At 35.7% G+C, this 21,137-nt stretch overlaps 1 protein-coding gene across 3 annotated transcripts; it reads left to right on the top strand.

Moving 5' to 3' along the window:
- Nucleotides 1-5,063: 5,063 nt before the first annotated feature.
- On the top strand, nucleotides 5,064-17,580 carry LOC120079701 (5'-3' exoribonuclease 3). Of its 3 annotated transcripts, none has more exons than XM_039034018.1 (24): nucleotides 5,064-5,399; nucleotides 6,105-6,310; nucleotides 6,809-6,911; nucleotides 7,006-7,082; nucleotides 7,529-7,720; nucleotides 7,822-7,941; nucleotides 8,062-8,124; nucleotides 8,270-8,416; nucleotides 8,522-8,686; nucleotides 9,351-9,428; nucleotides 9,520-9,606; nucleotides 10,697-11,017; nucleotides 11,201-11,296; nucleotides 11,596-11,691; nucleotides 11,776-11,846; nucleotides 14,895-15,023; nucleotides 15,094-15,170; nucleotides 15,249-15,289; nucleotides 15,397-15,471; nucleotides 15,603-15,760; nucleotides 16,066-16,182; nucleotides 16,294-16,369; nucleotides 16,454-16,557; nucleotides 16,644-17,358. In XM_039034018.1, the coding sequence occupies exons 2-24, from the start codon at nucleotides 6,107-6,109 to the stop codon at nucleotides 17,356-17,358; spliced, it is 3,312 nt and encodes a 1,103-aa protein (XP_038889946.1). In that variant the 5' UTR covers nucleotides 5,064-5,399; nucleotides 6,105-6,106. The 3 variants fall into 3 exon arrangements, with proteins under 3 accessions (XP_038889946.1, XP_038889947.1, XP_038889945.1); XM_039034019.1 differs by having other exon boundaries at nucleotides 5,065-5,425; nucleotides 16,078-16,182; nucleotides 16,644-17,580; XM_039034017.1 differs by having other exon boundaries at nucleotides 5,065-5,425; nucleotides 16,644-17,580.
- Nucleotides 17,581-21,137: the final 3,557 nt, after the last annotated feature.

Here is a 21,137-nt window from a genome sequence, read left to right as displayed (position 1 = left end):
AGTCCTTGCCCCACCCCCAATATGTATATATATATTATAAAACCCCTAACATTTTTAGCCTGAAGTGAACTCCCTCTCCCTTTTGCGCGACAGTGAAGAAATTTTGATAAAAATCACCGACGACTCTGACTCACGTCTCACTCCCATCGTCGGTGACTCTCGCATGGGGTGCGTGGCCACACTCATGTCTCTATCAATTCTCACACCCACCCTTGTCTCAGCTCTCATCTCACCCTCACCCCCGTCGTCGTCGGCCATCCTACCTACCACACCTCCTCATCATCATCCTTCCTTGCATCTTTATTCCACTCAGGCACCACCCACCAAACTCTCTTGCAACTTTGTTAGATCAGTCTCACCCATCGCCGGTCCACCACCCATCCACCAAACTTACTCCTTTACCGGCGTTCGATTAGTCTTCCTCGGTGTCCCTCTGTCAGATCTCCCCTCTGAAGTGTCGCCGACGTCTTTTCATCCCAAGGTATGTCCGAAGTCTGAATCTCCACTTTTCTGATCTGATTTGTGATTTGTGTAGAAGATAAAATGAGTTATAGTTATTCGTTTGATTTTTGGTATGTATGAATTGTTAGAAATCTGAAGGTATGTCCGATTTTTGGTATGTCTGATCTCTGATCTAATCTATTAGAAATCTGAATTTGATTTTTTGTATGTCTGAAATTGAATCATCCCTGACCGATCTGATTTATGTCTGAATTTGATGTGTGCAGAAGATAAAAATGAGTTATTGTTATTGGTTCTTACATACCAAATTTGATTTTTACTATGTTGTTCGATTTTTGGTGTACAAATTTGATTTAATAGACAAATTTGATTTAGTGTACAAGTTTGATTGTTGGTGTACAAATTCGATTTTTGTTGTTCGATTTTGTGATTGTTTTATTACTATTTGACTATTTGTAGGTGAAATTTGAAAATGACTATATTGAATAATAATGAGTTAGAACAAGGTGGTTCAACTCCAACATCTATGAACATGAGCGAATCAACCCCAATGAACAGTGTTTCTAGTGGTAATGATCAATCTACACCTATTACATTATATACCGATGATAATGAGGATGTACGAAAAAGTAAATAGGTTGACGTCAGTAGTATGCAATCATTATAAAAGACAAAAAAAAATGATACCATGAAAACAATATGTAATTATTGTGGAAAAAAGTTAGGAGGGGAATCTAAAAATGGGACAAAGCATTTACATGACCATTTCAAAATTTGTCCCTTACGGAGCAAAGAGACATTAGGCAATCATGTTTGAGACCCACTAAAACCAATGAAGGAAAAGTAGTCCTAAATCTGACCCTCTTTGATTATGAAGCTTCTAGAAGAGATCTTGCTTGTGCTATACATGAATATCCAAAAAACATGGTTGAACACAAAGAATTTAGAAAGTTTTTTAGTGGTGTTCAACCGTTGTTTAAGATTATTTCAAGAACCACGATGAGGAGAGATATAATAAAAATTTATGAAGAAGAGAGAATTAAAATAATGAAGTTTTTGGAAAATAATAGAAGTAGGGTTGCTCTTACTATGGACATGTGGACTGCGTCTAGCCAGAAGAAGGGATACATATCAATCACTACACATTTTATTGATGATTCTTGGGTCCTGCAAAGCAGACTTTTAAGGTAATTTAAATATTTTATGTTGTTATGTATTTTTTTTTTTATTCATTTGGTAGTTTTCATTTTAACATATTATAACATAATATTACTATACTAGGTTTGTACATGTGCCACATCCATATACTGAATAGTTACTTTCTGAAGCATTAATGAAGTGTATTTTTTATTGGAACATAAATCGTAATTTATCCACTTTATCAGTAGATAATTGTTCAATAAATGATGCAATGGTTGACATTTTACTAAGGAAGTTAGATTTAAGGACACTGTGGTTGCATGGATGTTTGTTCCACATTCGTTGTTGTGCACATATTTTGAATTTGATAGTGAAAGATGGTTTGACTGTAATTTTAGATGTTATAGAGAAGATTAGAGGTGTTGTTCATTTCTGGACTCTTTCTGCAACAAAAGAAGGAAAAATTTGAAGAATGAATTCGTCAATTACAAATTCCATGCACTAAAAAACTAAGTCTTGATTGTGTTAAAAGATGGAATTCAACATTTGTGATGCTCAAAACTGCTTTAGACTACAAGGATGTTTTTCCTTGTCTAAAACAACGTGAACCACTATATACTTGTCTTCCTTTAGATACTGATTGGAATTTTGCAAAAGAAATGTGTGATAGATTAGAACCATTTTACTTGATGATTGAGTTGTTTTCTTGGTCAAGTTATCCATGTCTTTTTTGAAGAAGTTTGTGAAATTAGGTTGGAACTTTCTAAGTGGCTTAATTATGATGTTGAGGAGGTACAAGTAATGGCATCAAGAATGATTGCTAAGTTTGAAAAATATTGGAGTGTGATTCATGGTATATTGACAATTGCTACAGTATTAGATCCTAGGTTTAAGATGAGATTGATCTAGTTTTATTTTCCTCAAATCTATGGATCTCATCATACTGTTGAAATTAAACGCGTTAGAGACTTATGTTGTGATTTGATGAAGTTTTATAGTTCAAATTCAAGAACAATCGAAGAACCTCAACATTCTACATCTACAATTATTACTTCTTCGACTTCAAGGTTAGATGGAAGTAGTAGTTCAACTGCTCTTGTTGATAGGAAAGATCGATATTTCAAGTTTGAAGAGTTTGTTAATAATGTTAAAAATGATGTTGATAATGTCAAATCAAAGTTGGATCATTATTTGGATGGGTCTCTTCTACTGCGGTCGGATGACTTTAACATTTTGCAATGGTGGAAGTTGAATGGAGTGAAGTATCCTGTTTTGTATCAAATTGCAAAAGATATTCTAGTCGTTCCCACCACTATTATTGCTTCTAAATCTGCATTTAGTATTATTCATGAAAATTTATTGGAAGCTTTGATATATACTTAAGATCGGTTATGGGTGGAAGGTATGAATTAGTATTATTGTTTAATTTATTTAATAAACTTTTATTATTTACAATTTGAGATCTAATTTTCTTTTTACATGTCTTAAATAGATAAGCATACTCCTATAGATGCTAAAGTTTTGGAAAATGTTCTTGAGGATCAAGATCCATGTATTATTATTATTGTCAATAATTTAATATTGATTTATATTAATATGTACAATATTTGTGTTTTTTTCAAGAATCATCCCTTGCAAAGTTGCATGTTGTATCTTTTCTTAAAATACTTATGGATGGATGTTTTTATTATTTAAGTTTAAGTTGAATTTTAATGAGAATAATTGATGGATTATGAATGGTTATTTTTAATAGAAAAATTGATAATATTCTATTCAAATTTGCACTAAGAAATGTTTGTTTCAATTAAAATTTCATTGGAAAAGTCCATATTTAATTAAAAAAAAAAAAAAAACAAATTAAACCATACCCACGTTTTTCCATCTCCTCACTCTCCTTGAGGCCTAAACCCAAAGCCCAAGATGAGAGTACAAGAATGAGACCCTCCTTAAAAAATGATCAATGTGGGATTCTCAACCAAAAGTTTTTTTTTCTTAACTTGAATTTTCACCCAACAATTATTAATTTTATAAATAAATATATAAACTCAATAAGCAACGAAATGATTTTTTTCTTGTCTCTCTATATTTCTTCATTATTAATTATCCTCTTCACAAAACAAAATAATAAAAATGGGCTTAGGAAAAAGGAGTAGAAACATGCCTGTGGCCGCCAAAAGTCACCCACAAAAACATAAACTAAACTAAATTCACAGCTAAGACCCAAAAAAAAAAAAAAAAATTAGAATTCATACAACTCACAAGAGAGAAGAAAAGGAGCTAACTTAGATTTCCAAACACCCACGCTCACAAGTCAAGTAACGGCGGCGATAAAGGACAAATTTGATGGCGAATCAACTCAATGTTAGCAATGTTGGCTCTGAAACTTAAGATCGACGACAATGGCTACGGAACTTCAATCAATGGCAAGTAGAGAAAGACGACGAAGCTTGAAAGTCGAAACTTAAATTGAAAAGGAAAGGAAGAGTCGAAAAGATAGATAAGATAGTGTAAAAGACTAGGGTTAACTTTGAAAAAAATGTTGGGATTTGGTTTGGGCTTTGATCTTAGGCATGGGCCAAATGGATATTAAATAAAATATGACTAGGCCGAATAGATATTAAAAAAAAAAAGCATTTACTTATGTGTACAATAACCAATATATATATCTAATGTACATTTGTGTGTGTACACACATATATATATAGTATTATATGAAACAAAAATTAATCGGGATCGAGATTGGGGTCTGAATAGGGACCGGATACCCTGCCTATCACAAAATAATCGGAGATTTCCATATCACAAAATTTATTTAGAATTCAAACTTTAAGGACACGAATTTGTGGATTACCTAAATAAAAAAAATTTAATCAAACAAATTTAAAAATAGATGTTTGTGATTGAGTTTCAAATGAATGTAGGAATTCAAATTTTCACAAGTCTTAGGAATCGAAATGAGCACACCTATCATATTTGAATAAGAGAAAAAAATCATTAAAGAAATCATTTTTTTAAGAATTAAAGAAATCACCATTGCGACTCAAATATAAAAGATAATGCGATGGAAAAATCTAGGAAAATGATTTTAAATAAAAAATTATTGGCTATATTTGGAAATATAGCAAAATATCACGGTCTATCCGTGATAGACACAAATCTATCAATACCTATCATAGATGATAGAAGTCTATTACTAATAAACAGTGATATTTTACTATATTTATAAATATTTTGATTCATTTTACTATATTTAAAAACATTCCAAAAAATCTAAAACATACACAATTAAATTAAAAATTAAAAATAGCATAGCAATAACATTAAAAACAAATATATTGATGAAATAAAAATATTGATATTGTGTTGCAATAGAAAAAAGAAAAAAGATAATACAAGGAGGCCTATTTAGGGACTAAGTTGTAATTTGAACAAAATTTAAATTTTTGTATATGAAAAAAAAACCTAAACCCTATCGTCGGTCCCTCGTCTTTTTCCCATTCCCACTTCTTTCTTCAGATTTCTTACCGCAGTCTCACGCCAACGCCCCTGACCGGCCCACTAATTTTCTTTCCGCTCCCCTTCTCCGCCGCTCGCCGGCAACCCCTTCACTACCGCCACCGTCTCTTTTCCTTCTTCTTTCCCTATCTCTCTCTCTGCTGCAACCCCACGCCGGCGAGCCACCCCGTGTTCTGCCGCAGTCGCACGACTGCCCACTAACTTCTTTTGCAGCTTCCCGTCGCCGTGGTCCGCTCCAATCTTCCCCTGCTCCCTACATCTTTCAGTCGCTCGCCGTTCAGGTCTTCTAAAGTTTAACCAGCTCAGGGTAAATTTCGAATTAGGTCAATTTTTAATTTTAAATCCTGCCGGCCATTGAAAGCCAATCATATTTATGAAAGATCTTTATGACTCAAGCGATTTTTAAAGTTCCTTTTATGGATTCCAGAATGCTGTTGTTTCTTTTTGGATTCTTTACTGGGAGATTGAGTCGGACTATCCCCTTGGTTGGTTTTCGTAGAAGTATTTACTCGTTGTTTCTTAGTTCCCTTTTTATCTCACCTAGCCATTCACCATGTTACCGTAGCCAAGTTTCTGATGGAATTTGAGCATGGAAAGGAGTGCTCTTACTGGTTTGATGTTTAGTCTGATAGAAAAAACGTTTTCTAGGACAGAGGTGGAGAGGGGGTCGAGCGAATATGTAGGGAATAGGGACTTATAAGAGAAGGGAATTGGGATATAATACACACACACATATGTTTATATAATCAAACATGCACTGTATATATATATATATATATATATATATATTTCTTGAATGAGAGGTGGATTCTTTAGATTGATCCTTTTCTTTTTATGTTTTGTATATCTTGCCAACAATTTTTGAGTTTTATAAAACGTAATTATTCTCTCAAGAACTCTGTTTTTTCGTCGAGCAAGTCAACTTGCTATTTTACTCTTATTTGTGTCCATTTTTGACAAATCTTCATTACCTTTGTTGTGAGCAGCCATGGGAGTTCCAGCCTTCTATAGATGGTTAGCGGAGAAATATCCTTTGGTGGTTGTGGATGTGATTGAGGAAGAACCAGTGGTAATAGATGGTATTGCCATTCCGGTTGATACAAGCAAACCCAATCCAAACAACCTTGAATTCGATAACCTCTACCTAGACATGAATGGCATTATTCATCCTTGCTTCCATCCTGAAGATAGGGTAAAAATCTGACATATATATTGAGTTCTCTATTTGGCATCATATAAGATATAGTTATGACATTTGTGGTGTTTCATTTTAGATAACATTTTAAATCTGTGGCGGAGAGGTTTAATTTATTGAATTTAGGCAACGTTGTCAGGATCATTTTTTTAAAAATATTTAATGTCAAGGGAGATAACGTAGTTAGTTCAGGTACAACTTGATGAAAAGTTCAAAAAGTTCATTTGTTTGATGTCAAGTCGAGGGACTTATTCCAATAAAATTGGGCTAGTAATCTCACATGCTAGAATAACTGAATAAGTGAACCTGAGATTTGTTTTAGTTGAAGATTCCAAATCAACTGATATAGCCCACGTATGACTTGATATGAATTGTGCTTTTAGTTTAGGATCATGCCTACTCTCCTCAATAGAAAAGCTTAATACATATGAGATTTCATTCTCATCTAACATTTTTTGTGCATCTTCGCTTGATTGTTTTATTGTGCCTCTGCAGCCTTCTCCAACAACTTTTAGCGAGGTATTTCAATGCATGTTTGATTATATTGATAGGCTTTTTGTCATGGTTCGGCCTAGAAAATTGCTATACATGGCTATAGGTGAGTTCTGAGCTTTATTTAATTATGTTTTGTTGCTTGAAATTGATAAAATGCCTGTTTTTGATATTTATTGCCTGTTGAAATGATTGTGCAGATGGTGTTGCCCCTAGGGCAAAAATGAATCAACAGCGATCTCGACGATTTAGAGCTGCAAAAGATGCAATAGATGCAGTATGTGCTTTTGTTTGCTATTCTCTTCTTCGGTTGAATGGAATACTAGTTAGTAGATGTTGGAGCTACATCCTGTATTTATTTATTTTACAAATAACTGAATTTTTATTAAGAAAAAATGAAAGAATATAAGGGCATACATAAGAGAAAAAGAAAAAGAAACCCACAAAAGAAATGGCCCCCCAGTTGGAGATTTTAGTTTTAACACTTTTGGAGAAATCTCTTTGTATTTTCCAATATTTGAGTGAAATATGTTTTTTTTATATAAAACCTATGGAAGATATTGCTTTTCATTATATCTTTTCCTGCTTTAGTATGATGCATATTGGAAATGTTCAACTATATCAACTTTATGTGTACTATCAACTTTATGTATACGTTTATGTACAGAGAAGAGAATCTCTGGTACGAGTATTTAATAAGTTCTGTTTTCTTCTCTCTCTTAGGCCGCTGAAGAGGCACGATTGAGAGAAGAGTTTGAGAGGGAGGGGCGGAAGCTTCCTCCAAAGCAGGAGTCACAAGTTTTTGATTCCAATGTGATTACTCCTGGAACTGATTTTATGGCAGTTCTGTCCATTGCGTTGCAGTACTATGTTCATCTTAGGCTAAACAATGACCCTGGTTGGAAAAATATCAAGGTACTTTTATAACTTGTGTTCTAAAAATTGTAGTTTTACTGAATAGCGAAAACAGTTTTGCCCTTTGTTGCCCTTATTCACAATACTTTTAAAATGTGAAGGTTATTCTCTCTGATGCCAATGTTCCTGGTGAAGGGGAACACAAAATAATGTCGTATATTCGTCTTCAGAGAAATCTTCCTGGTTTTGATCCCAATACTCGTCACTGCCTGTATGGTTTGGTATATCTTTTTCTCCATGCTTATTTTATGTAATTCACATGCCTCTTGATTTTGTGTGTATGTGTGTGTGTTTATATATGGTTGTTGAATACAGTATATCACTCGATTTTATAATTTCAGGATGCAGATTTGATAATGTTAGCCTTGGCTACCCATGAAGTCCATTTTTCAATTCTGCGTGAGGTTTGTAACTTTCCTTGTATATTTGGCATTTTTGCAAGTGTCACTCCGATCCTGAGGACAAGGCACATGTTCATTATTTAAAATATTTAATTGTGAATTATATTTCATGAGCTACCTACAATAATTGTTTCTTTGTGAACTTCAGATCGTGTTTACTCCTGGACAACAAGAAAAGTGCTTTCTATGTGGCCAGATGGGTCATTTTGCAGCTGACTGTGAGGGTAAAGCCAAGAGAAAGGCTGGAGAGTTTGATGAGAAAAGTGAAGAAGTTGTAGTTAAGAAACCTTACCAGGTAGTATTTTCACTTATTTATTCTTTGTACTTTGGTGAAATAGTAGGACAAATTGTTTATGCTCTATTGTGGTTGTTCACTTTGTGCGGTTCATTTGTTGTGCAGTTTCTCCATATATGGACACTTAGAGAGTACTTGGAACATGAGATGCGTATTCCTAATCCTCCCTTTGAAATCGACATTGAACGCATTGTGGATGATTTTGTGTTTATGTGTTTCTTTGTTGGCAATGACTTTTTACCCCATATGCCTACATTAGAGATTCGGGAGGTAAAGCCCATACTTGGAACTTACCATTTATAAGTTCATGAAGTTTTGTTGACTTTCAAATGGAGTTTATTTCAAGACTCTGGGAACTCTATTGTTGTTTTGTTTTGCGTTTTTCTTTTGTTAAATTGTCTTTTAAATTTTCCTATTATTATTATTTTGCATTCTTGATATCACCTAACTTGTCAGCTTTTAGTTTACTGTAAAGGAAATTTTTAGGGAAGGGAGCGTGAGCATTGTTAGCCTATATTAGGAATGAAAAACAGTGTACAGAGGAATGCTGTTACGAAGGAAGAAAAAATATTGATAGCCTCAAAACTAAAATTATTGATAATCTCAAAACTTGGAACAAAAAAGGAATTATAGGGGAGTATACCATTAAACAAAAGTTATGTTTACAGATGTTTTATTTTATCGTAGGTTGATTATTGTCCGTCCTTTAACCTAAGCTTCAATCAGCTTTTAGTGGATATATGAGCAATACGTTATATATTGCATTTAGACAGATATATCCTAAGAGCTTTAGGTGACTTTTCTTCTTGCAACACATAAATTATAAGTATTCTAATAATCTAAGATTGTTTTAAATTGGCAATTTATGCAAGTTCCTTTTGAAGGTGCAAGTTAGTATGGAGGTATTACTCACTTTTTTGTTCTTTAATTCCAGGGCGCAATTAACTTGCTATTAGCTGTGTATAAGAAGGAATGTAGGGCACTTGGTGGGTATTTGACTGATGGAAGCAAGGTAATTATGTTTTTTTTTTAGTTTTATGCTATAATTTATATTTTCTCAGAGCTCAGGCATGAAATGTGTTTCTATAATTTTTTTCTGTCAGCCAAATTTGCAAAGAGTGGAACATTTTATTCAAGCTGTTGGCAGTTATGAGGATAAAATATTCCAGAAAAGAGCAAGACTGCATCAGGTTCTCTTCTTTTTCATGTATACGTGTTTGGTTACATGTTTTATTCCTTAAGAGTACGTGTCTGTTTCTGTGTGGAGAAAGGTGGGTGGGGGTTTTGAGGTGAGGATCAGGCAGTCTTTTTTCAGAGGCGAGAATTAAGAAACAAAATTCCATCGACAAGATGAAATTACTTGAAAACTTCTGTGAAATTAAAAAAATGCATTTCAGTTAGTTAAGATTTGAGGAGAGTAATTACACAAGGTCTTAAAATTAGCAATTGAAACTTAAAAAAGGAACTTGAATCTGGTTGTTTTGCACACAAGTGCTCTGCTCGAGGCATTTGACTAATAAGATCCGGAAATTCAGGATTCTGCATAAAGGAGAAATTCTTCATATGGTCGCTTGTCCTCAAGTGTGAATCTCATTTTAAAGTCTATAGAAGCAATCCACATCTCTCTGTTGCCTCCCAAGTTTGTATGAGTTGTATGTGCAAGGAAGAATCCGTAAATCATCTATTTCTGGGCTACATTTTGGTTGTGGCTTCTCTGTAATGTCTTTGGAGTGGCTTGGCGACCATGTGGACATCAAAATTGTGCTTCTGGTGATTTTTTTTCAGCGGTGGCTTTTAATGGAAAAGCAAATTGGAGGAATTCTACTAGAGCTCTTCTTTTGCTGCTTTGGGTTGAGAGAATAACAAAGATTTTCTAAATGGGCATTTTTGTGGGGGAGGTTGTACAACATACTGTTCTTGGTCAAAATTATGCAGCAAATTTTCTATTTTCACTGCCTTTGTAATAGATTTTCTTTTACAAATTTTCTGTTTTTACCTATTAATTGTGTGCCTCACCAAAGAAATATCCGTTTTCCTCTCTAGCTCTCTCCCCCCTCCTCTTGTGTATCTCTATGTGAAGGTTGGGTTGGTTTAGGTCAGTTGCATGTTGGGTTACATTTTTTAACAGACTTTTAGTTAATTTGTAGATCACAGTTCACATCTCAGATTGATTGTATCTCCATGTGATATCCTTTCTATTCTCTTACATCTCATATTGATTGTATTTCTATGTGATATACTTTCTACTCTCATACTGTTGGTTATCTTTTATAACCTCAGAAGCAGGCAGATAGAATAAAACGTGAAAAAGGTCAGATAAGAAGAGGAGATGATGCAGAGCCTCAGGTCCTACCATCCCTAGTTGCAGTTACTCGTTTTCATGAATCTCGTCTAGCTTCTGGTCCTTGTCCTTCACCATATGAACAATCAGGAGTGGGAAAAGCCACATCCAGATTATCAGGACTGAACATTAAGAACAAGCAACTATTGGAGTCTCATGGTAGTGGTACCTCTGCTCGGCATAACAAAGTTGCACGTCTGTCATCTGGGGCTTCTATTGGTTCTGCAATCGTTGAAGCAGAAAACACTTTGGAAATGGATGTATGTTTTCTTGCTTCAGGAGATAGTTCATTGTTATTATGACTTCCATTAGCCATTTTTTAGGGCTTATTTCTATGCCTAACCTTTAATTGGTGTGAGCCTTGCTGGCATGGAGTTTTCAGGTAAACCATTGAGAGGATCTGGAATGCTACTTAATATATTTAATTTTTGTCTCTCTTCTAGATCCATGAGAACAAGAAGGAATTGAAGACCAAGCTCAAGGAGGTACTGCGTGAGAAGTCTGATGTTTTCAACTCTAATAATTCAGAAGAAGACAAGGTTTGTATCTAGAAAATATCTTTTTCAGCTTGTCTGCATTTTGTATATATCATAATGTCCTATTTATACTTCTAATTTCCATCTTTTATTGAAGTTTCACTCGCTGGACTTCTACCATTTTAAATTGTTTACATTCTACCTTGCATTGTGATTTGTTTTCGTTTTCCTTTTTCTCCATGCTGCCTTGTTGCTAATGAGTTTGATTTTTTTTTTAATGCAAAAAGTTTAATCATAGTTGTATCGTATGATAATCGATGTGTTAAGCTCATCTCATAAGCTGAATGAATGTTGGCGGTCAGATTAAATTAGGCATACCTGGGTGGAGAGAGAGGTATTATAATGAAAAGTTTTCTGCAAATACTCCAGAGGAACTTGATGACATACGAAATGATGTTGTAAGTTAATTTACGTGAATTACTGGTGATTTTTTTAATTATTTTTATCTGCTGGAATTGTAGGCTAATTTTTTGTTCTGTCAGGTTTTGAGATACACAGAAGGCCTATGTTGGGTTATGCACTATTATTATGAAGGTGTATGTTCTTGGCAATGGTGAGGTTTTAATCTCGTTTCTGCACCGTATTGTCTTTTATTTATCATGTTATTGCTTAATTTATCTAAGATAAGTGGACGTCCTCTAAATGAAAATTTATCTTCAAAGGAAGATAACTTTATTTCGAATATTTTGTCATTTATTTTTTGAATTTATTCTTAACATATTTATCTCCAATTCTTCCATACTAACACTTACTAACACTGTATCAAGAAAAAAATGTTTTGAAAAAAAATCCACTAAATAGGTATTTACTGAATCCATTTGATTTTGGACATCTGAAAATATCTGTAATGGAGTGGTGCTGACTAAGTAAATGTATTTATTTATTTTTTTCTGATTCTTGAAAAAATAAGAAAGCCTCATTCACGGTTCTCAACATAAGTTCCCATGTCACTTGACTTATGAAAAGATGCTCTTCCCTCTCTCCTATCTCCTCTATCCTAGCCGTCCTCCCTGCCTTCACGAGTTTTCTTTTTCCAGTCATTTAAGGGGAATGTTGGGAAGAGAGAAGGTATGCTTCACTGTAGATAGAAAAACCTTTTCTGTAGAAGTCTCAGAGTTCGGATCACTGAAGCTTCTAGGGACAAGTCCTTTACTCTCTCTTAAGAAAGAATTCCTCTCTTGGTTACGGTGATCCTTCTAGGGACAAGTCCTTTACTCTCTCTTAAGAAAGAATTCCTCTCTTGGTTGCACACTACTTTTTCTTCTTTGATAGAGTCACCTTTGAACCAAAAGTTCTTCAGAAAGTCTAGACTGATTGAATATGATCTTTGGGTGGAGAAAATCTCTAATTGGAAAGGATATTTTGCAAAAATCACCAAGCTTGGAGTTAAATGAAGGGTTAAACAAACTTATCTTACCCGTTGACAACAAAGTTGGTTGGAAAGGCTTCTCTCTTCTTAATGGTCCACAAACACAACCCACCATCAAACAACAGACCAACCCACATCTTTATCTTACAAAGATGCCTTCCATAAATACAAGAAGTCTTGTGAACAACCAAAAGCACCCTCTTGTTTGACAGATAGCACTTTACCTTCATCTCCTCCTCGATCTAGTGAGCTTGCAGCCTTCTACCCTGATACAACCACCATCATCATCCGATAGAACTTCCATGACGATTGGTTTGAAATTCTTAGGGCTTTGCAAAAGGAATTATCTGAGTTTGGCTCCATTAGCCCTCTACAGCCCAACAAGGCCATCTTAGCAGTTGAAAATAAGGATCAAGGTTTGATTTTAAGCAGTATCATGACTGGTATAAGGTTGGCTCTTTCATGGTGAAATTTGAGCCATGGAACATTGAGGCATACCGCAAAGATCACAAGGTGCCCTCATATGGGGGATGGATAAAAGTTAGAGTTCTCCCTGTTGATAGGTGGTTCGTTGAGTCCTTCAATTTTATTGATCTTTGTGGGGGGGGTTTTCGGAAGTGGCAAAGGAAATCTTATTCCATATGAACGTGATGGAAGCTTGTTTGAAAGTGAAGAAAAACCATGGGTTTTTACCGGCCATTATCCATCTTCCTTCATCGTCCACATTGACCCATTTTTTGAAGCTTTACCTCACATTAGGTACATTGTCGAGAAGCATGGGGTGATTCCATGGCTGGTGCGTGAACAACCGAGCATGGAAGCCCCTTCTCTCCCCCTGCACAAAGGACAAATTCTTCCAATCTCACTGGGGCCACTGCTGTACAAAAGTACCGTGGAGAAGCCAACCAACCACCTACTTCTGTCCTTTTATCATCCACTATTTCTCCTTCAGATTTGGAGATCCTCTACACACCAGCCAATATTAGACCACGCCAAGGCCTTTACCAAACATGTGCTCACTGACACTTTTGCTGGAATTTGCCAACCTTTCTCGGATCTAACCCATCCCTCCCCATCAGCTGTAGCATCTGTTCTTTGTGCCTCCCTTAAGCAACCCTCTCCATCCGATTTCCATAGCTCTCCATCTGTTAAAGTATCTTCCATTCTTTAAATAACTTCTCTGCCCAACAAAACAGCTCATTTTTCTTCTCCGATCATCCGAAAATCCTTCCTCTTCCACTTCCAACCTTAACATCACAAGTTCCACCAATAGCTTTCTTCCCTCTTCTACCAAAACCCACTATCTTTCGCCCTGGTACCAATGAATCCAAGGCCATCATTGCTTTGCCATTGGACACCGACACGATGCCTATCTATCTAGCCTCATTCCTACTGCGCCGGTTTCTCCCTATCCCTCTTCCATCTATGATCATATGTGAGACGAATGGAACTATTTTATCCCTCCAGCTATTGCCAGTTCTTTCAACCTTGCTCCATATTTGATGGCATTGGCTTCATGGTTTAGAGATCTTGGTCTTTCCATAAAGGCGATCCTAACTAAAAGGCAGCACCCCAACCGGTTTTCAGCTAAGGAAAAAAGAGGCTCGAGAGAATTATGAAATCACAAAAAGCTCTATTTCATATGACAAAAATGCAAAAGCATTGTTTAGAGAGGGGTCTTAATCAGCATGACATCAGATTGTTGTGAGACCACATTTTTTGTTTTTGTTTTGGGATGCCGGTTCTGTTTATTGATGGTTCTCTTTCATCATAGATGGGCTTCTTGAAGTTTGATCTTTATCGTATTTGATGTGCACCTTCCACAAGGATCTTGGTGCTGGTTTGTTTTTGGGTCCAGTCTACTTTATTTGTTTCTTATCTTTTATTGATTGGCTTGTACATTTTTATCTCTCCTTCCCTTGGTCTCCTTTCGTATATTTTTCAATCTTTGTTTTTGCTTTTGTATATATTTGGGTGTTCTCCCTTTTGGGTTTATCCATCTGTACTCCTTGGATATCTTAGTCATTAATGAAATGTTTCTTATCCCCCCCCCCCCCACACACACGCACACACACACGAACAAAAAAAAAAAAAAAAGAAAAAATCATAAGCTCCCATGTGCCTTTATTGTAATCTCATTTTCGTATTTGTAACGGGGTACTAAATGTATTTATTTTTTCTTATTCTTGTGATGTTCATGTTGTTGCTTACTTTTGTCATTTTCTTCCTCAGGTTTTATCCATATCACTATGCACCATTTGCTTCCGATCTCAAAGGTCTTGGTGAGCTGAATATATCATTCAATTTAGGCACTCCCTTCAAGCCATTTAATCAACTACTGGGTGTCTTCCCTGCTGCTAGGTCTGAATTTTTCTCTCTAAAAAATGGTATTTCCTTTTATCAGAGGGTTCTTACATTGAACTTTTTGCAGTGCGCACGCCCTCCCTGAGCAGTATCGGAAATTGATGACCGATCAGAACTCGCCTATTATTGACTTCTATCCTACAGGTACAACATGTGGTTAAAAATGTCTGCTTTATGGTTATCAAGTTTTATCCCCCCTCTAACTCTGGTTTGATGTGTCAGATTTTGAAGTGGATATGAATGGTAAACGGTATTCCTGGCAGGTTGGTTGCTTTCACCCGTTATTTTATTCTTTAATTTGATGAATGGGCTTTATAATTATGTTGTGTGTTATTGCTTCTTTTTATAATTTATACCAACTATTCTGCAGGGGATTGCAAAATTGCCTTTTATTGATGAAACCCGCCTTCTTGCAGAGGTTGAAAAAGTTGAGCATACGTTGACGGTATGTTACTATCTTGTGGTTCACACGTGCATTGCCTTTTTTGCTTTATTGTATTTTCCTCCTTGATGAGGTGTAGACTGTAGATGATACTTGTTACTCTTTGAATAATTGAAGGTCTTACATTTCTGCAGGAAGAAGAAGCGCGAAGAAACAGTGTGATGTTTGACATGCTTTTTGTTACATCTTCTCACCCACTCTCTGTTAGTATATACTCGCTTGACAACCGCTGTAAGCAGTTGGCAGAAAGAGATCGTACTGAGGTCAAGGAGAAGATAAACCCTGAACATAGGTTTGTATCATGTAAAAATCTTTTATTTGTGAGCATATTTATACAATCATGATGGGCATAATCCCATCGTCCTGACTCGTGTATTTTCGAATTCATCAAATCTGATAAACTTTGATATGATAGCTGAGTCAGAGTGTTAACTTTAAGATGATGCTTTAATTGTATGGTTTATTTTGATGGATTTTCTGGACTTCAGTTTGGTCTCTAGGAAATGTCGTTTACGTCCTCTCCAAACTTTGTTGACAATCAAGTGCTTGGTAGTAGTTGTTATGTTCTGTTTAAAACTTAATTCTGATTTGATTTAGGGTTAACTGCAGTGAAGGAATGAATGGTTATCTCTCTCCATGTTTGGGAGAGCTCTGCCCTCCTATATTCAGGTCTCCAGTTGAGGGCTTGGAGGATATTATAGACAACCAAGTCATGTAAGAGTTTAGCACCATATCCAAATTCGACGTTTGATGAAACAAAAAATACTGATCACGGCGTCTTTCTTTTCTTTTCTTTTCTTTTCTTCACCCACCCCCAAAATCTAGATGTGCTATATATCGACTTCCAGATGCACACAAGCATATCACCCAACCGCCTGCTGGAGTGAACTTTCCTCCTAAGGTACTTTATTCTTTTAGCTTTTACTGACGTCAACACACCCAGTATCTTCCTGTTGTTTAATTCACATGACATTGTCTTGAACAGGTTGTGAGCATGGGTGACCTGAAACCTGAACCCGTTTTATGGCATGAAGATAATGGGAGGAGGCATCATCATCAAGACAATGGAAGATACAATGAGAATGGAAGGTAGGGGATGCACAGTACAGAAACTGGAAGTCGTATTCCGAAACTATATTTCTTTTGGTGAGTGTTCATATTCTGTTTTTTTCCAGGCCAAATCCTCCTGGAGCGATTTCAGGTCGACAACTAGGGGATGCAGCACATAGACTTGTTGTTAACAGCTTGCAGGTTAGGGGGGGAGATCGCACAGGTCATGGTCATAACAATTGGCAGGCACCCCCGCTCCCCCATACAGCGCAACCCTACATCCCTGGCCAACCTCCTCCACATCCACATATAGATTATAGATCAGGAGATCGAGCAGTAGACTATAGAATGCCACCAGGTGCCAGACCGAACTACTCCCAAGGTCATCACAACACAACACGCAGCCACCAAGATCAAAGGTACCATCAGCCACTCCCAAGCCACCACCACCGCGACATGAGACCTCATTCCCAACACTACAATAGTAGAGCAGCACACAATCAAGTGAGTTCCCAACATTATAGTGAGAATCCTGAAGCTTATTACCCATCGGCATCAACATCGTGGCGAGGCCACAGTGATGTGCCTCCCTATCCTCATAATAGACCTTCATCACACCATCCTCCAACTTATCAAAGTGGTTACAATTACAACCAACTGACTGCCGGTCCGGGGAGTAGTCAGCAACATCACGGTGGTGTGTGGCAGCCTCCACCAGCCAACCATGGCGCCCTGCATCACCAATATGGAAATAAGTATTCAGCGCTTGATAGAAGAGGAAACGGGAGACCACCTTCTTCAGCACCACATTCCCATGGCCGCAGGCAAAAACCATACTAAGATCAAAATTCATTCTTGTACGTCTAATCTATTACTTTTCTTATTATTTTAGCCCACCACTCACACATTCCTTTACCCGCATAAGGAAATTGTTGTACAATATTATAAGACCCTTTTTTATATTAGTTCATGTGTCTTGTAATAATTAAAAAAATGTCGTTTTGTAACATAAAAATGTGGGAATTTTTGGGTCTTTTTTTAATCCTACAAGAAGATTCATAATTTCTGCCAACCTAGTGAGAATTAGGAACTCTCATCACTTGTGATTTAGCTTTACGATTATGTTGTTATTTAGTTAATGACAATTATTAAAAATTTCAAAACATTAGTCGTAAAGTACAGCTAAGTTGTCAGGGTTTAGGGTTGTTGCAAGAGCGAAGTTAAAAAATTTTCCAAACACAAATGTGACCATAATTTGTTTATCATGGTTCCATTTAATAACCATGGGATGTTTTTTATTTTTGAAAATTATGTTTCAAACAACTTCATCGTGATTTTATTTATTTCTTATTTAGGCATTGAATTAAAATATGATGTTTAGAGTTTTTATATGTTTGTGGAGTTCATATGTTTGTGTTTGGGGTGTTGAGTTATTTTATCTGAGTTTATGTCTATGTTTGTAGTGCTTTAAATTCTAAATAATCTGTTTTTATGATTTGTATTTTTGTTTTGAATTTTTTTATTCAATAATTATATCCATCTTTGTTTTGATCTATATCTTTGTTTCAATAAAATATAGATCGTAATTTTTTTAGTTTTTCTTTTTTTCTTTATTTTTTGAATGAACTACAATTAACACATTATATTTTTTTGCTAGAATATGGTTAAATAAAATATGAAATCAAAGAGAAATATAAACTTTTAATTCCTAGATTTTTTTCATGAATTTCATCATCATATTTTTTCCTATTGTTGCTCTTATTTTTCTCCGTCATGATTTTTTTAATTGAATCTCTCTCATCATCTTAGCAGCTAATGAAAAGTCATCACATTTTTTTAATAATTTCACTTTCATTTCTTTTTAAAATTTTTAGGATCATTAGAGAACTAATCTCCACTTTTCCCTAATTCTTGTCAAAAAAATATTCTAGAAGAAAAATCTCCATATTATGGTTTTTTTTGTTATTTGTTACATACTTTTCAACTACATACATATTTTTAAAAATATTCTTAACATTAATTTGATATATGAATTTAATTAAATAAAAATATATTTGACTATTTTTGACATATAAATATTGCACTTAACTTAGATAAAATATCATTATTTATATAATCAATAACCATACAACATATTTTACTAGTTATTGGTCTTATAGTTGTTGGAGGTGGTTGTCGAAGTTGACTATCGAAGATGATTTTGATCGGAATTTGTAGTTGAAGGTGGCTGTTGGAGCCCAAAGTTGGTTGCATGAAAGAGGTATTGGAGTTGGCCGTTAAAGTTTGTTGTTGGAGTACGGAGTTGGTAGTGCGAAGGTGGTTGTTGAAGATGATTTTTTGGTAGAGTTTGTAGTTGGAAGTGGTTGAAGGAGACTGAAGTTGGTAGCACGAAGGTGGTATTGGAGTTGGTCGTCGGAGTTTGTCATCGGAGGTGGTTGTTGGAGCTTAGAATTGGTCGCACAAGGGTGGTCGTCGAAGTTGATCATCGAAGGTGATTTTCACTGAAGTATGGAGTCAGAGGTGGTTGTTGAAGCTTAGAATTGGTCGCACGAAGATGGTTGTCGGAGTCGGTCATCAGAGTCTGTTGTTGGAAGTGGTTGTCGAAGTCTGGAATTGGTTGTCGGAGTTGGTCACGCAAAGATGATCATTGTAGTTATCATCGAAGATGGTTGTCAGAGCTCGAAGTTGATTCCCGGAGTGTGACAACAGTAGTCACCAACAATGACCGATGGGTGGAGCCATTGAAAACATTGTAAGAAGGGAGAGTTGAGGTGAGTTGGGGTGAGTTGGTAAAATATATCAACTTAATGACATCAAGTTGATTTACCAACTCAACTCAACTCATGTTGGTAAACCAAATACCCCCTCAATATCTTACCAAATTTAAAAGATAAAAGCTACTGTTTTTAACTTAAAAAGTTGGCTTGGTTTTTCAGAACAATTTTAAGAAATAGGTAACAAATAAAGAAATCTATAGGTGAAAGTAATGTTCATAAGCTTAATTATCATAAAGCAAAACAAAAAATGATTATCAAATGATTTCCAAATGAGATCTAAATTATTAATTTAGTATTAAGAAGGTTTAAAAATCATTTTTGATCCCTAAATTTTGTATTTTCAATTTTGTAATAAGTTAGTCCATGTACTTCCATATGTTACAATTTAGAGCTTGGTACTTCAAATTTGTAGCAATTTAACCTGTCACAAAAAAGTTATCAAAATAAAATATTGATTTTTACGATTTAATAATTTAGACTTTATATTAATAAAAAGGTTTAAAAATCATTTTTACATTTGAGATGCATACGAGCTCTGGACACGGGCGAATGAAAAGACCCGAGCGTACATCTTGGCACCCCTTAACGACGTTTTGGCTAAGAAACATGAGCCCATGATCACTACATGCGAGATCATAGAGTCCTTGAGGGTTATGTTTGGACAACCGTCCACGCAGCTCAGGCATGACGCTCTGAAGTACATCTTCAACTCACGGATGAAGGGAGAAACATCTGTTCCAGAACATGTTCTCAATATGATGATCCATTTCAACATGGCAAAGATGAATGGGTAGAGCATCGATGAGGCCAGCTAGGTTAGCATTATTCTGGAGTCGTTACCAGAAAGCTTCCTTCATTTTGTAAGCAACGCTGTTCTGAACAGGGTTGATTACAACCTTACAACTCTATTAAATGTGTTGTAAACTTTCCAATCTTTGCTGAAAAGCAAGGAGAAGAAGGTTGGTGAGGTAAATGTTGCCTCATCTTCCAAAAAGTTCCATAAAGGTTCGACCTTAGGAACTAAGACTACACCTTCTTCTTCCAGCACCAGCCAGTGGAAAAAGAAGAAGGGTCGTAAGGGGAAGGCGTCTCCTAACCCATAACCTACTGTTCCACGGGGTAGGTAACCAGTGAGAGTTGAAAAGGGAAAGTGTTTCCATTGCAACCAGGACGGGCACTGGAAGCGAAACTGCCCACGTTATTTAGCTGAGAAGAAAAAGGCCAAATAAGGTAAATATAATTTACTAGTTTTGGAAACTTGTTTAATGGAGAATGATGATTCTACCTGAATTATTAACTCTGGAGCCACTAACCATGTTTGTTTTTCATTTCAGGGAATTAGTTCCTAGAGGCAGCTTGATACTGGTGAGATGACGATGCGAGTTAGAACCGAGCACGTCGTCTCAGTTGTGGCAGTTTGAGGTCTCCGATTGACTTTACAGAATAGATTTATCATTCTGATCGATGTTTATGTAGTTCCCACGTTAAAGATGAAGTTAATTTCTGTAAAGTCTTTGCTCGAATGTAATTATACACTTAATTTTTCAGTTAATAAAGTGTTTATTTTGAAAAATGGTGTTGATATATATTCGGCTAAACTGGAAAATAATTTTTATATGCTAAGGCCGTTAGCAACAAATTCCCTCCATAACATAGAGATGTTTAACATTGCCACAACTCAAAACAAACGACTTAAAGTTTCTCCTAAAGAAAATACCCAACTTTGATACCTACGTTTAAGGCACATTAATCTCAATAGGATTAAGAGGTTAGTGAAGAATGGACTTCTAAGCGAGTTTACGTGTGTGCAAGTCATGACTTGAAGGCAAAATGACTAAAGTT

Source organism: Benincasa hispida, chromosome 6, assembly GCF_009727055.1.
Source record: "Benincasa hispida cultivar B227 chromosome 6, ASM972705v1, whole genome shotgun sequence".
Classification (NCBI taxonomy): domain Eukaryota; kingdom Viridiplantae; phylum Streptophyta; class Magnoliopsida; order Cucurbitales; family Cucurbitaceae; genus Benincasa; species Benincasa hispida.
This window is presented reverse-complemented; position numbering and strand designations above follow the sequence as displayed.